General features: G+C 47.5%; 1 protein-coding gene across 1 annotated transcript in view; it reads right to left on the bottom strand.

Moving 5' to 3' along the window:
* The window catches only part of cd302 (CD302 molecule), a 70,856-nt gene that overhangs the window by 41,606 nt on the left and 14,790 nt on the right, over positions 1–14,460 (bottom strand). Inside the window, exon 2 of the mRNA XM_070874627.1 lies at positions 8,967–9,086. Within this exon, the coding sequence (XP_070730728.1) occupies positions 8,967–9,086 (120 nt within the window). The remainder of the gene's footprint in view (positions 1–8,966; positions 9,087–14,460) is intronic.

Here is a 14,460-nt window from a genome sequence, read left to right as displayed (position 1 = left end):
CTGCCCTTTTATGGTAGCACTACGCGGTTACCCCACAACAGGCAGTCTGCCTGAATGGATAGCTCATCCTTTCGCCGCTGGAACGGCTTGATTGGCTCTTGCATTTCAACGGGGATGCTGGCCCAGCTCCCACAGTTTTTTTACTAGGGACAGCAGAGGATCTTGGCTGGCCCAAGTCCTGATCTGGCGGGGCGTGACAGGTGATTTATCATTTTCAAACGCTTCCATGACCATCAACAAATCTGCGGGCTGCGCCATTTCCACCCCCGTGGTAGGCAATGGTAGCCGACTGAGAGCATCCGCACAGTTCTCGGTGCCTGGCCTATGGCGGATGGTATAGTTATATGCTGATAGCGCGAGTGCCCACCTTTGTATGCGGGCTGAGGCATTAGTATTCAGCGAACAGGGATGTGAGGGGCTTGTGATTGGTTTCCAGCTCAAATTTGAGGCCAAACAGGTACTGATGCATTTTCTTTACCCCGAACACACACGCTAATGCCTCTTTCTCAATCATGCTGTAGGCCCTCTTGGCCTTAGACAAGCTCCTAGAAGCATAGGCGACAGGTTGCAACTTCCCCGCAACGTTAGCTTGTTGTAATACACACCCGACTCCGTACGACGACACGTCACATGCTAGCACAAGTCTTTTACACGGGTTATACAATACAAGCAGCTTGTTGGAGCATAAAATGTTTCTGGCTTTCTCAAAAGCAATTACTTTGTTTTTTTCCCCATATCCAGTTCTCACCTTTACGCAATAACACATGTTGGGGCTCTAAAAGGGTGCTTAATCCTGGTAGGAAGTTACCAAAATAGTTGCGGAGTCCCAGGAACGACCGCAGCTCCGTGGCGTTCTGTGGCCTGGGCGCGTTCCTGATAGCCTCTGTCTTGGCTTCTGTGGGCCGAATGCCGTCCGCCGCGATCTTTCTCCCCAAAAACTCCACTTCTGTTTCCAAGAAGACACATTTCAACCTCTTCAGCCGCAGCCCTAAGCGATCCAGTCGCTGGAGGACCTCCTTCAGGTTTTGTAGGTGCTCGGCGGTGTCCCGACCTGTGACCAATATGTCGTCCTGAAAGACCACTGTGTGTGGTACCGACTTGAGTAGGCTCTCCATGTTTCTCTGGAAGATCGCTGCAGCTGACCAAATTCCAAACGGGCATCTGTTGTAGATGAACAGTCCCTTGTGCGTGTTGATGCAGGTGAGGCCCTTCGAAGACTCCTCCAGCTCCTGCGTCATGTAGGCCGAAGTCAGGTCGAGCTTGGTGAACGTCTTGCCTCCTGCCAGCGTCGCAAATAGGTCGTCTGCCTTAGGTAGCGGGTATTGGTCCTGTAGCGAGAAACGATTAATAGTTACTTTATAATTGCCGCAAATCCTGACCGTGCCATCACTTTTGAGTACTGGAACAATCGGGCTGGCCCACTCGCTGAATTCCACTGGGGAGATGATGCCCTCAAGTTGCAGCATGTCCAGCTCAATTTCCACTCTCTCCCTCATCATGTGAGGTACCGCTTGCGCCTTGTGGTGAATGGGTCGTGCCTCTGGAACTAAGTGGATCCGCACCTTCGCCCCGGAAAAGTTTCCAATGCCTGGCTCAAAAAGGGAAGGAAATTTGTTAAGAACCTGGCAACATGAGGCCTCATTGACATGTGATAGCGCTCAGATGTCATCCCAGTTCCAGCGGATTTTGCCCAGCCAACTCCTTCCAAGCAGTGTGGGGCCATCGCCCGGGACAATCCAAAGTGGCAGTTCATGCACTGTGCCCTCGTAGGTGACCTTGATCATGGACAGTGATAAGCTCTTTGGTGTACATTCTCAGTTTCGTGTGGATAGGGCTCAGGGCTGGTCTGAATGCCTTGTTGCACCACAGTCTCTCAAACATCTTTTTACTCATGATGGATTGGCTAGCGCCAGTGTCCAGTTCCATGGCTACTGGTAAGCCATTCAATTTTACATTTAGCATTATAGGTGGACATTTCGTCGAAAATGTGTGCACCCTGTGTACTTCAGCATCTGCCTCCTCTCTCTGAGGCTCGAAATTGCTTTGATCCACCATGGACCGATCTTCCTCTGCCACGTGGTGGTTAGCAGGTTTTGCAGAGCTTGCAGCTAGTTTGCAAGCTCGTTGGAGGTGCGCCATTGTTCCACAGCTCTTTCAAACATATCCTTTGAAGCGGCATGAATAGGCTGAATGGAAGCCTCCACAACGCCAACAAGGTGTGAATTGCCTTGCATTCATCCTTTGTTGGGGACTCTGAGTCATCTGGGTCACCTGAGGCCTGCTGGCAGTTGCAGACTCGTGGGTTCTGCCCTGTACATTTCTGCTCACAAACACAGTTCCAGTTAATTTATGAACATTGTTCGCACTTGTGTGTTGAGAGATTTATTTGGTGTTATCATTGGTGGACATAAATGCATGTGCTCTCGCAATGGCCTTACTGAGGGTTGGTGTCTCTACAGCCAAAAGTTTTCGTAGGATGGTCTCGTGGCCAATGCCCAGTACAAAAAAGTCTCTGAGCATTTGCTCCAGGTAGCCATCAAACTCACATTGTCCTGCAAGTCGCCTTAGCTCGGCGACGTAGCTCGCCACTTCCTGACCTTCAGATCGCTGACACGTGTAGAACTGATACCTCGCCATTAACGCGCTCTCCCTTGGGTTAAAATGCTCCAGAACCAGTGTACACAGCTCCTCATATGACTTATCTGTGGGTTTCACCGGAGCCAGAAGATTCTTCATGAGGCTGTAGGTCGGTGCCCCGCAGACTGTGAGAAGGACCGCTCTCCTTTTCGCAGCGCTTCCTTCTCCGTCCAGCTCGTTGGCTACAAAGTCCTGGTCTAGCCGTTCGACATAGGCTTCCCAGTCCTCACCCTCTGAGAACTTCTGCAGGAGGCCCACAGTTTGCTGCATCTTTGCGTTGGATTCGTATTCTCGTCGCCAGTTATTGTGTTCCTAACACAAATGAGGCTGCATACAGGGAGGTTAAAGTATCAGTGACCTCAGTCTTTAATAAGACACTCCAGAGTGAGGAACAGGCCTTAGGGGCCGGCTTATATACAGTGCTCCCAAGGGTTGCTGGGATCCCTTGGGACTTCAGGGGATGAGCTCCCTGGTGGCGGAACATGGGAGTGCACGCTTTACAAATACACAACATCAGACATAACACATCCTTAATTTAAAAAACCAGGATATTTTAAGTACAACACAGGTAATCCTTTAGGCTTGCAAAACACTCTGCAACACTTTGTTTCTTAGTGTGAAATATAAATAATGTAACATTTAATACACTTCCCAAGTGATAGAAACAGTTTTAACCTCAATAGAAGGCAGGACAGCAAAACAATTTATTTCACTTTCGTAAACGGTCAAAGGATGAGAATCTTTCTATTGATGTCAAATTAACGTTTTTAACCTTCAAGTAGAAAACAGATGCCAAATTATTGTTGGCATTTTGTTGCATAATTTTAACAAAATGATGATATATGAAATAAGTCCAAGTACCAGTTTAATTAAAAGTTCTCAAAAGTTTTAAAAATTTAATTTCAATGCACAAAACTGAAAGAGGTTTCTGTGGCTATGGCTTAGTTTTGACCGATTTGTGGGCGTGTCTTCCCTTACACATAGGCTGTACATTGCGCTCCTGGCCTTTGTGATATAATATGTTGTGCATAACTCTGCAGCACTGAACAGCAAGTCTATGTGTGGGTCTCGCGCAAGATAAGTTCGTATTCTTTTCGGAGGTTGGCAGCATACTCCGTAGTTATGCTGTCGATCTCAATTTTTGGGCCTATAACTTATCTTGTGGGATGGATATCTGTTGGGAGGGAGGAAGGAGGCAAGAGCCAGAGCAAAAAACAGTGCACCTTCACCTTGCTCGCCAGATGATGGGGAAAATGAGGGTGAGAACACGAATGAAAAAAAATCTAAAGGAAATTGTAAATCAGACAAACTTTTGATGAAGAAATGCCATAATATTCTGCAGCCAATGATCAACTAACCACTGCCTCAAGTCCATCTGTGCACTCTTGTCCTCATCAAAACCTATACTCTCTCCCATCTCATTTATCCTCTTGGTATGGCCCCTATCTTCACTTCCTCAGGTCCAAGGGGCTCAAACTTCAGCATATCTGGTGCACAAATGGTTTAGCCATCCATCACTTACTCACTCTCTCTCTGCATAAACTGCCCATTTCTCCATAATCAGTCTGGAAAGTATAAATAACCCCTGCCTTCTTTTATCCAATACTAACCGTCTCCTTAAAACTCTCTGCCCTGCCCTGCCCACTCCCTCCTCACCTCCAACAAGTGCAAGGATTGCTTGGACTTCTTTATCACTAACATTGAGATCATCTGTTAAGCTGTCTGCTGTTTCTTTCCTTTCCACTTGCCCATAAGTTGAATCTCCACACAGGTTCCTCTCCCCCCTCCCCGCCCCGGCTTACCGGTCCGGCCTGGGAGTTCATTTTTGAGGGGTTTGTGCTGCGATCATACACAGCCCGGCACTCCATTTTGGGCTGCGACCACGGCACCCCGCATCCCCAGTGACCTAGTGGAGACCCATCAAAAGCTCTGCAGAGCTTGCAGCGCCCTTCCCTTTAATGGAAGGGGAAACATAGAAACAGAAAAAATAGGTGCAGGGGTAGGCCATTCGGCCCTTCGAGCCTGCACTGCCATTCAATAAGATCATGGCTGATCATTCACCATAGTACCCCTTTACTGCTTTCGCTCCATACACCTTGATCCCTTTAGCTGTAAGGGCCATATCTAACTCCCTCTTGAATATATCTAACGAACTGGCATCAACAACTCTCTGCAGTAGAGAATTCCAGAACTCTCTGAGTGAAGAAGTTTCTCCTCATCTCGGTCCTAAATGGCTTACCCCTTATCCTTAGACGTGACCCCTGGTTCTGGACTTCCCCAACATCGGGAACATTCTTCCTGCATCTAACCAGTCCAGTCCTGTCAGAATTTTATATGTTTCTATGAGATCCCCTCTCATTCTTCTAAACTCCAGTGAATAAAGGCCCAGTCGATCCAGTCTCTCCTCATATGTCAGTCCTTCCATCCTGGGAATCAGTCTGGTGAACCTTCACTGCACTCCCTCAATCACAAGAATGTCCTTCCTCAGATTAGGAAAACAAAACTGAACACAATATTCCAGGTGAAGCCTCACCAAGGCCCTGTACAACTGCAGTAAGACTTCCCTGCTCCTATACTCAAATCCTCTTGCTATGAAGGCCAACATGTCATTTACCTTCTTCACCGCCTGCTGTACCTGCATGCCAACTTTAAATGACACCCAGGTCTTGTTGTACCTCCCCTTTTCTTAATCTGCTGCCATTCAGAAAATATTGTGCCTTCATGTTTTTGCCACCAAAGTGGATAACCTCACTTTTATCCACATTATACTGCATCTGCCATTCATTTGCCCACTCACCTAACCTGTCCAAGTCCCCCTGCAGCCTCTTAGCATCCTCCTCACAGCTCACACTAAGCCACCCAGCTTAGTGTCATCTGCAAACTTGGAGATATTACACTCAATTCCTTCATCTAAATCATTGATGTATGTTGTAAAGAGCTGGGGTCCCAGCACTGAGCCCTGTGGCACCCTACAATTCACTGCCTGCCATTCTGAAAAGGACCCATTTATCCCGACTCTCTGCTTCTCTATCCACGCCAATACATTATCCCCAATACCATGAGCTTTGATTTTTCACACCAATCTCTTGTGTGGGACCTTGTCAAAAGCCTTTTGAAAGTCCAAATGCACCACATCCACTGGTTGTTCCTTGTCCACTCTATTAGTTACATCCTCAAAAAATTCCAGAAGATTTGTCAAGCATGATTTCCCTTTCATAAATCCATACTGACTTGGACCGATCCTGTCACTGCTTTCCAAATGTGCTACTATTTCATCTTTAATAATTGATTCCAACATTTTCCCCACTACTGATGTCAGGCAAACCGGTCTATAATTCCCTGTTTTCTCTCTCCTTTTTTAAAAAGTGGTGTTACATTAGCTACCCTCCAGTCCATAGGAACTGATCCAGAGTCGATAGACTGTTGGAAAATGATCACCAATGCATCCACTATTTCTAGGGCCACTTCCTTAAGTACTCTGGGATGCAGACTATCAGGCCCCGGGGATTTATCGGCCTTCAATCCCATCAATTTCCCTAACACAATTTCCCGCCTAATAAGGATATCCTTCAGTTCCTCCTTCTCACTAGACCCTCGGTCCCCTAGTACTTCCGGAAAGTTATTTATGTTTTCCTTCGTGAAGACAGAACCAAAGTATTTGTTCAATTGGTCTGCCATTTATTTGTTCCCCATTATAAATTCACCTGAATCCGACTGCAAGGGACCTACGTTTGTCTTCACTAATCTTTTTCTCTTCACATTCCTATAAAAGCTTTTGCAGTCAGTTTTTATGTTCTCGGCAAGCTTCTTCTTGTACTCTATTTCCCCCCTCTTAATTAAACCCTTTGTCTTCCTCTGCTGATCTCTAAATTTCTCCCCGTTCTCAGGTTTGCTGCTTTTTCTGGCCAATTTATATGCCTCTTCCTTGGATTTAACACTATTCTTAATTTCCCTTGTTAACCACTGTTTAGCCACCTTCCCCATTTTATTTTTACTCCAGAGAGGGATGTACAATTGTTGAAGTTCATCCATGTGATCTTTAAATGTTTGCCATTGCCAATCCACCGTCAACCCTTTAAGTATCATTCGCCAGTCTATTCTAGCCAATTCACGTCTCATACCATCGAACTTACCTTTTCTTAAGTTCAGGACCCTAGTCTCTGAATTAACTGTGTCACTCACCATCTTAATAACGAATTCTACCATATTATGGTCACTCTTCCCCAAGGGGCCTCGCACAACAAGATTGCTAATTAGTCCTTTCTCATTACACATCACCCAGTCTAGGATGGCCAGCCCTCTAGTTGGTTCCTCGACATATTGGTCTAGAAAACAATCCCTCATACACTCCAGGAAATCCTCCTCCACCGTATTGCTACCAGTTTGGTTAGCCCAATCTATATGTAGATTAAAGTCGCCCATGACAACTGCTGTACCTTTATTGCATGCATCCCTAATTTCTTGTTTGATGCTGTCCCCAACCTCACTACTACTGTTTTGTGGTCTGTACACAACTCCCACTAGTGTTTTCTGCCCTTTGGTATTCTGCAGCTCTACCCATACAGATTCCACATCATCCAAGCTAATGTCCTTCTTTACTATTACGTTAATTTCTTCTTTAACCAGCAACGCTACCCCACGTCCTTTTCCTTTCTGTCTATCCTTCCTGAATGTTGAATACCCTTGGATGTTGAGTTCCCAGCTTTGGTCATCCTGGAGCCATGTCTCCGTATTTCCAATTATATCATATTCATTAATAGCTGCCCGCGCAGTTAATTCGTCCACCTTATTACGAATACTCCTCGCATTAAGGCACAGGGCCTTCAGGCTTGTCTTTTTAACACACTTTTTCCCTTTAGAATTTTGCTGTAATGTGCCCCTTTTTGATTTTTGCCTTGGGTTTCTCTGCCCTCCACTTTTACTTTTCTTCTTTCCATCTTTTGCTTCTGCCCCCATTTTATTTCCCTCTGTCTCTCTGCATCGGTTCCCATCCCCCTGCCATATTAGTTTAACCCTTCCCCAACAGCACTAGCAAACACTCCCCCTAGGACATTGGTTCCGGTCCTGTCCAGGTGCAGACCGTCCGGTTTGTACTGGTCCCATTTCTCCCAGAACCAGTTCCAATGTCCCAGGAATTTGAATCCTGGGAGGGTCCTTGGAACGCGTCAGTGCTGGAACGTAGTGCTCCGATGTTCGCCTGGGTGATGCCCTCGAGCCCACCCCGAGAGGAAGTGGAGCGCCTGACATTACGCTCCACTTCCTCTCCGGAGTGGTAAGCCCAATTTCGCTTCCGCTGCGGGACTGGCACAGAATGTGCAGCTTCACAAAGGTTACTGACCCCAAACGGGGCGATTCACAATTTCGGTCCCATGGAGTCTTAGATGAGGTGCAATCTCCTCCAGTTAAACACTGATGAAAGCATTGTCTTCCGCCCCTGACCTAATCTCTGTACCCTCACCATCCTTTCCATCCCCCTCCCCAACTATTGTCTCAGGTTGAACCAAATTGTTCTCATTCTTAGCATCCTATTCGACGTCAAGCTGAGCTTCTGACCCCACATGCTCTCCATGATAAAGATTACCTACTTCCACCTCCATAACATTTCCCAGCTCTGCTCCTATTTCAGCCCATCTGATGTTGAAACCCTCATCGATGCCTTTGTCACTGCCAGCTTTGATTATTTCAATGCTCTCCTGGCCGGCCTTCCATCCTTCACACTCCGTAAACTTGAGCTCATCCAAACATCTGCTGACTGAATCCTATTTTGCACCGTCTCACTTACATATCACCCCTGTCCTTCCTGACCTATATAGGCTCCTGATCCTCCAATGCTTCCAATTTAAAATGAGCATCCTCATGTTATATCCCTCCATAACCTCACCCCTTCCCTATTGCTGTAACCTCCTCTAGCCCTTCAAACTCCCACCGAATACTGACTCTGGTCTTTTGTTCATCTCCCCTCTCTACCCCCACCCCCAAAGCCCACCAATGGAAGATGTGCCTTCAGCTGTCTAGGCCCAAACTCTCGAATTCTCTCCCTAAACCTTTCCACCTCTCCAACACCCCATCCTCCTTTAAGACTTAACTTAAAATCCACCTCTTCGACTAAGCTTTTTGCCACCCTTGCTAATATCTCCTTCTTTGGTTCGGCGTTTTTGTCTGATTATACCTCTGTGAAGTGCCTTGGGATGTTGTTCTATATTAAAGGTGCTATAAAAATGCAAAATGTTGTTAAATCAGTAACTAAATCTGAAATATTTGATTCAAATGTCACATAGTATATGTACTTCAAACACATATTAAGAAGTATTTTTAAAAGAATACCATACCACTGTCTTTGCAGATTTCTTGTGCTTTATTCATTTTGTAGCCATTTCCTGAAGTCGGAATGAAACTGTACCATTTACTTCCAAATGGAATCCATGTGACATCAGAATCAAAAGCACATCCTTTAGAGAAGAAGGGAGAAGATTTTGTTATATCCAGATTTCAAATTCATAGTTTTTCGACATTAAATTTAGCTCGCGGAGCGGGACATCCGCACCTGCTGCAAAATGTCCTGCCTCCCGGTTGTTACCACCCCCAAACGGGACGCAACGGAAATTCTCCTCCCTCTCTCTTCTCATAACTATAGTTTTGTGTCCCTGGTATCATCCTCATGAATCTACGCTGTACACTCTCGATGGTTTTAATGCCCTTTCTAATTGGGTGTACTAAAGTGCTCATAGTTTTGGCACAATTTGCATATCTAAGCAGGACTGAAAAATTGTGGATCGAACCTCTACTATCTCCTCTCTGACTTCCTTCAACAGCATAGAGTGTATGGAATCAGAACCCAGTGATTATCCACTTTAAATTCACTTATTTCTTTCAGGCACTTAGAACAGATATCTCTCAACAGTTGTTTCACATGCTTCTCCATACATCTGCATTCTCATTTCCATCATTATTAGTAAAAGTTGATGCAAAATATTTAATATCTGCTATCTATTTAATATCTCCTATTTATTTCATCATCATCATCATAGGTGGTCACTCGAAATCAAGGAAGACTTGCTTCCACTCTAAAAGTGAGTTCTTAGGTGACTGAACAGTCCAATATGGGAATTACAGTCTCTATCACAGGTGGGACAGGCAGTCGTTGAAGGAAAGGGTGGGTGGGGAGTCTGGTTTGCCGCACGCTCTTTCCGTTGCCTGCGCTTGATTTCTGCATGCTCTCAGCGACGAGACTCGAGGTGCTCAGCGCCCTCCCGAATGTACTTCCTCCACTTAGGGCAGTCTTTGGCCATGGACTCCCAGGTGTCGGAGGGGATGTTGCACATTATCAGGGAGGCTTTGAGGGTGTCCTTGTAACGTTTCCTCTGCCTGCCTTTGGCTCGTTTGCCGTGAAGGAGTTCCGAGTAGAGCGCTTGCTTTGGGAGTCTCGTGTCTGGCATGCGAACAATGTGGCCTACCCAGCGGAGCTGATCAAGTGTGGTCAGTGCTTCAATGCTGGGGATGTTGGCCTCGTCGAGGGCGCTAACATTGGTGCGTCTGTTCTCCCAGGGGATTTGCAGGATCTTGCGCAGACATCGTTGGTGGTATTTCTCCAGCGACTTGAGGTGTCTACTGCACATGGTCCTTGTCTCCGAGTTGTACCGGAGGGCGGGTATTACTACAGCCGTGTAGACCATGAGCTTGGTGGCAGATTTGAGGGCCTGGTCTTCAAACACTCTTTTCCTCAAATGGCCGAAGGCTGTACTGGCGCACTGGAGGTGGTGTTGAATCTCGTCGTCAATGTCTGCTCTTGTTGATAAGGGTCTCCCGAGGTATGAGAAATGGTCCATGTTGTCCAGGGCCGCGCCGTGGATCTTGATGACTGGGAGCAGTGCTGTGCGGTAGGAACAGGTTGGTGGAGGATCTTTGTCTTGCGGATGTTTAGCGTAAGGCCCATGCTTTTGTATGCCTCAGTAAATACGTTGACTATGACTTGGAGTTTGGCCTCTGTATGTGCGCAGACGCAGGCCTCGTCCGCATACTGTAGCTCGACGACAGAGGTTGAGGTCCTCCGCCTGCTCCACGACGACATGCAGGCCGTGAGCCTTACCAATGGATCCATTATAGACCCAATTCACGTCCGGACCGGGGTCAAATAGGGCTGCGTCATCCCAACCCTCTTCTCAATCTTCCTCGCTGCCATGCTCCACCTCAGACGCCCCGCTGGAGTGGAATTAAACTACAGAACCAGTGGGAACCTGTTCAACCTTCGCCGTCTCCAGGCCAGGTCCAAGACCACCCCAACCTCTGGGATCTTTTACATCGACTTAAGCAGGCAGACACAGCCTCAGGTTAGGTTACAATCTTAAAGAAAGCAGTGTCACTCAATGCTGCACTGCATTGTTAATCTAATTATGCACTCAAGTAACATAGTGGGACTTAAACGCACAACCTTCTGGCTGACTTAGTGTCAGCTGTGGCTCAGTGGGTAGCACTCTCACCTCTGAGCTATAAGGTTATAGGTTCATAAACCCACTCCAGAGATTGGAGCACCAAAATCTAGACTGACACTCCAGTGCAGTGCTGAGGGAGTGCTGCATTGTTGGAGGTGCCGACTTTCGGATGAGACGTTAAATCGAGGCTGCGTTTGCTCTCTCAGGTGGACGTAAAAGATCCCATGGCACTATTTCAAAGAAGAGTAGGGGAGTTATCCCCATTGTCCTGGCCAATATTTATGCCTCAACCAACATAACAAAAACACATGGTCATTATTATGATGTCCTGAATAAAGAATCTGATCAGATACTGTAAACTCAAAGTAACGTGTGACCGTAGTCCACAGTCTCCACAGTGCCCCTCCAACCTGTGAGGCCTCCTTATGTACAGGTGCTCCCAAGGGATTGTGGGATCCCTTGGGACTCCAGGGGATGAGCCCTCTGCTATTTACAGGTTTACATATATAACACTCCCCCCACCGCCCCCCCAAAGTTAATACTGTAACTATTTACAATGTGAGTTGATCTGGGGCCTTCCTTTCCCTGGTTGATCGTCTCGGTGCAAATGCTGGTTTTGGTGAGTAGTTTGTTGGGCCCCGTTTGTTACGGAGATGGGAGTCGGTGTTCCTGCCCTTGATAAGTATGTCGTCTTGAAATACAACCGTCCCCGGGATGGACTTGAGCAGACTCTCCATGTTGCGCTGGAATATGGCAGCTGCCGACCTGATGGCAAATGGGCATCGATTGTACATGAAAAGGCCTCGATGTGTGTTGATGGTGGTGAGTAGCTTGGATTCCTCGGTAAATTTTTGCGTTATATACGCAGATGTGAGGTCTAATTTTGAGAAAAGTTTACCTCCAGCCAATGTGGCAAATAAGTCCTCCGCTCTGGGCAGCGGGCACTGGTCCTGATCCTGTAGGGAGACTCTGTTTATGGTAGATTTGTAGTCCCCACAGATTCGTACGGATCCATCAGGCTTCATGACTGGGACGATGGGACTTGCCCAGTCACTAAATTCCACAGGTGATATAATGCCTTCCCGCAGAAGCCTGTCTAGTTCATGTTCAATCTTTTCCCTCATCACATAGGGTACAGCTCTGGCCTTGTGATGGACCGGTCTAACATCCTGTGTGATGTAGATTTTGACTTTGGCCCCTTTGAAAGTGCCCACACCTGGCTGAAAGAGATGTTTAAATCGCTTTATAACTGTTGAGCAGGAGGTCCGTTCGTCTAATGACATGGCATGGACATCATCCCATTTCCAGTTTAGTTTTGCCAGCCAGCTTCTCCCCAGTAGTGCTGGGGGGTCTCCGGGGACAATCCACAGGGGAAGTCGGTTCACTGTCCCTTTGTGTGTGACAGAGAGCATGGCGCTGCCGAGAACTGGTACGATTTCTTTGGTATAGGTCCTTAGTTTGGTGTTGACCCTTGTGAGTTTTGGTCTGTCTCTTTTATGCGGCCACAGTTGTTCAAATTGTTGAGCCCCCATGAGAGACTGACTCGCTCCCGTATCCAGCTCCATGTTGACAAGATATCCCATTGAGTAGGACCCTCATCCTTATAGGAGGCGTCCTGTTGTAGGAGCAGCAGCCATTGATCGTGTTGACCTGCTGTACACCGGTGTCCCGGATACTGTCCCCACCATCTTCTGGTCCGCTTTCCGACCCATCTGATTCGTATACCAGCCGAGCTGCCGATCTTTTGCACATGCGGGCCAAATGCCCTGTATATTCACAATTTCTGCAAACAGCCTGCTGAAATCGACAACCCCTTGACGAGTGACCACCCCCACACCTCCAGCACAGACCTGTTCCATTGTTCAAAGAGTTCCAAAGAATGAGCTGCGTCTGGCTGATCTCTCTTGAGCTTCTCTCAGTTTGTAGTTGATTGCTCGCATTGTGGGTTGATGAGGTGTGAACAGCCGTTCCTTTGGCCCTTGATGGCTCTCATCATGTACGGTACTGCTCTCGCCTTGTGATGGATGGGTCGCGCCCCCGGAACCAAATGGATCTGCACTTTTGCCCCTTGGAACTTCCCAATGCCCGGTTCGAACAGCGAGAGGAACTTGTTTAAGACCTGTGCACATGAAGTGTCGTCGACGGACAAGAGCGCTCGGACGTTGTCCCAGTTCCAGCGTATCTTTCCTAGCCAGCTCCTGCCGAACAATGTGGGGCCATCACCCGGTACCACCCACAGTGGTCATTTGTGCACCGCTCCATCGTAGGAGACCTTTACAGTAGCACTGCCGATTACGGGAATCAGTTCCTTTGTGTACCTTCTCAGTTTAGTATGAATGGGAGTCAGGACTGGCCTTGAGGCCTTGCTGCACCACAGTTTATCGAAAGTCTTTTTGCTCATTATGGACTGGCTTGCGCCCGTGTCCAGCTCCATTAACACCGGGAGTCCATTTAATTCATATTTCAGCATTATTGGGGGACACTTTGTTGCAAATGTGTGCATCCCATATACCTCTGCCTCCTCAGTCTGAGGCTCTGGTTTGTCATGATCCACCGTGGATCTGTTCTCCTCTGCAACATGGTGGTTTGCAGGGTTAGCAGGGTTTGCAGCTCATCTGCACATACTTTGGAGGTGTCCCATTGTTCCACAGCCCTTGCAAACGTATCCTTTGAAGCGGCATGAATGGAAGCGATGATCACCTCCGCAGCGCCGACAAGGTGTTAGTGGCCTTGCATTCACCACCCTTGATGGTGGACTCAGACATTTGCGGACATGCAGCTGCAGGCATGTGAGTCCTGCCTTGTACGTTATGATTGGAAAACAACATTACTTTGTTCACAGTACTAGCCGTGGCACTCATGTGCTGAGAGATTTGTTTGGTATTGTCACTGGTGGCGATGAACGCCTGGACTATCGCTATGGCTTTACTCAAGGTTGGGGTCTCTACAGTCAAAAGTTTGTGAAGTATTACTTCATGGCCAATGCCAAGTACAAAGAAGTGTCTGAGCATGTGCTCCAAGTGACTTTCAAATTCGCAATGTCCTGCAAGGTGCCTGAGCTCAGCGACATAGCTCACCACTTCCTGGCCTTCAGACCTCTTGTACGTGTAGAACCGGTACCTCACCATTAGAATGCTTTCCTTCGGGTTTAGAAGCTCCCGGACCAGTATGCACAAATCATCGTACGACATCTCTGTGGGTTTCGCTGGAACAAGCAGATTTTTCATGAGGCCATACGTTGGTGCCCCGCAAACGGTGAGGAGGATCGCCCTTTGTTTGGCAGCGTTCGCTTCTCCTTCCAGCTCGTTGGCCACGAAGTATTGGTCGAGTCGCTCCACGAAGGTTTCCCAATCATCTCCCTCCGAAAATTTCTTCAGGATGCCCACAGTTCTCT

The sequence above is a fragment of the Pristiophorus japonicus genome, chromosome 3, assembly GCF_044704955.1.
Source record: "Pristiophorus japonicus isolate sPriJap1 chromosome 3, sPriJap1.hap1, whole genome shotgun sequence".
NCBI lineage: Eukaryota > Metazoa > Chordata > Chondrichthyes > Pristiophoridae > Pristiophorus > Pristiophorus japonicus.
This window is presented reverse-complemented; position numbering and strand designations above follow the sequence as displayed.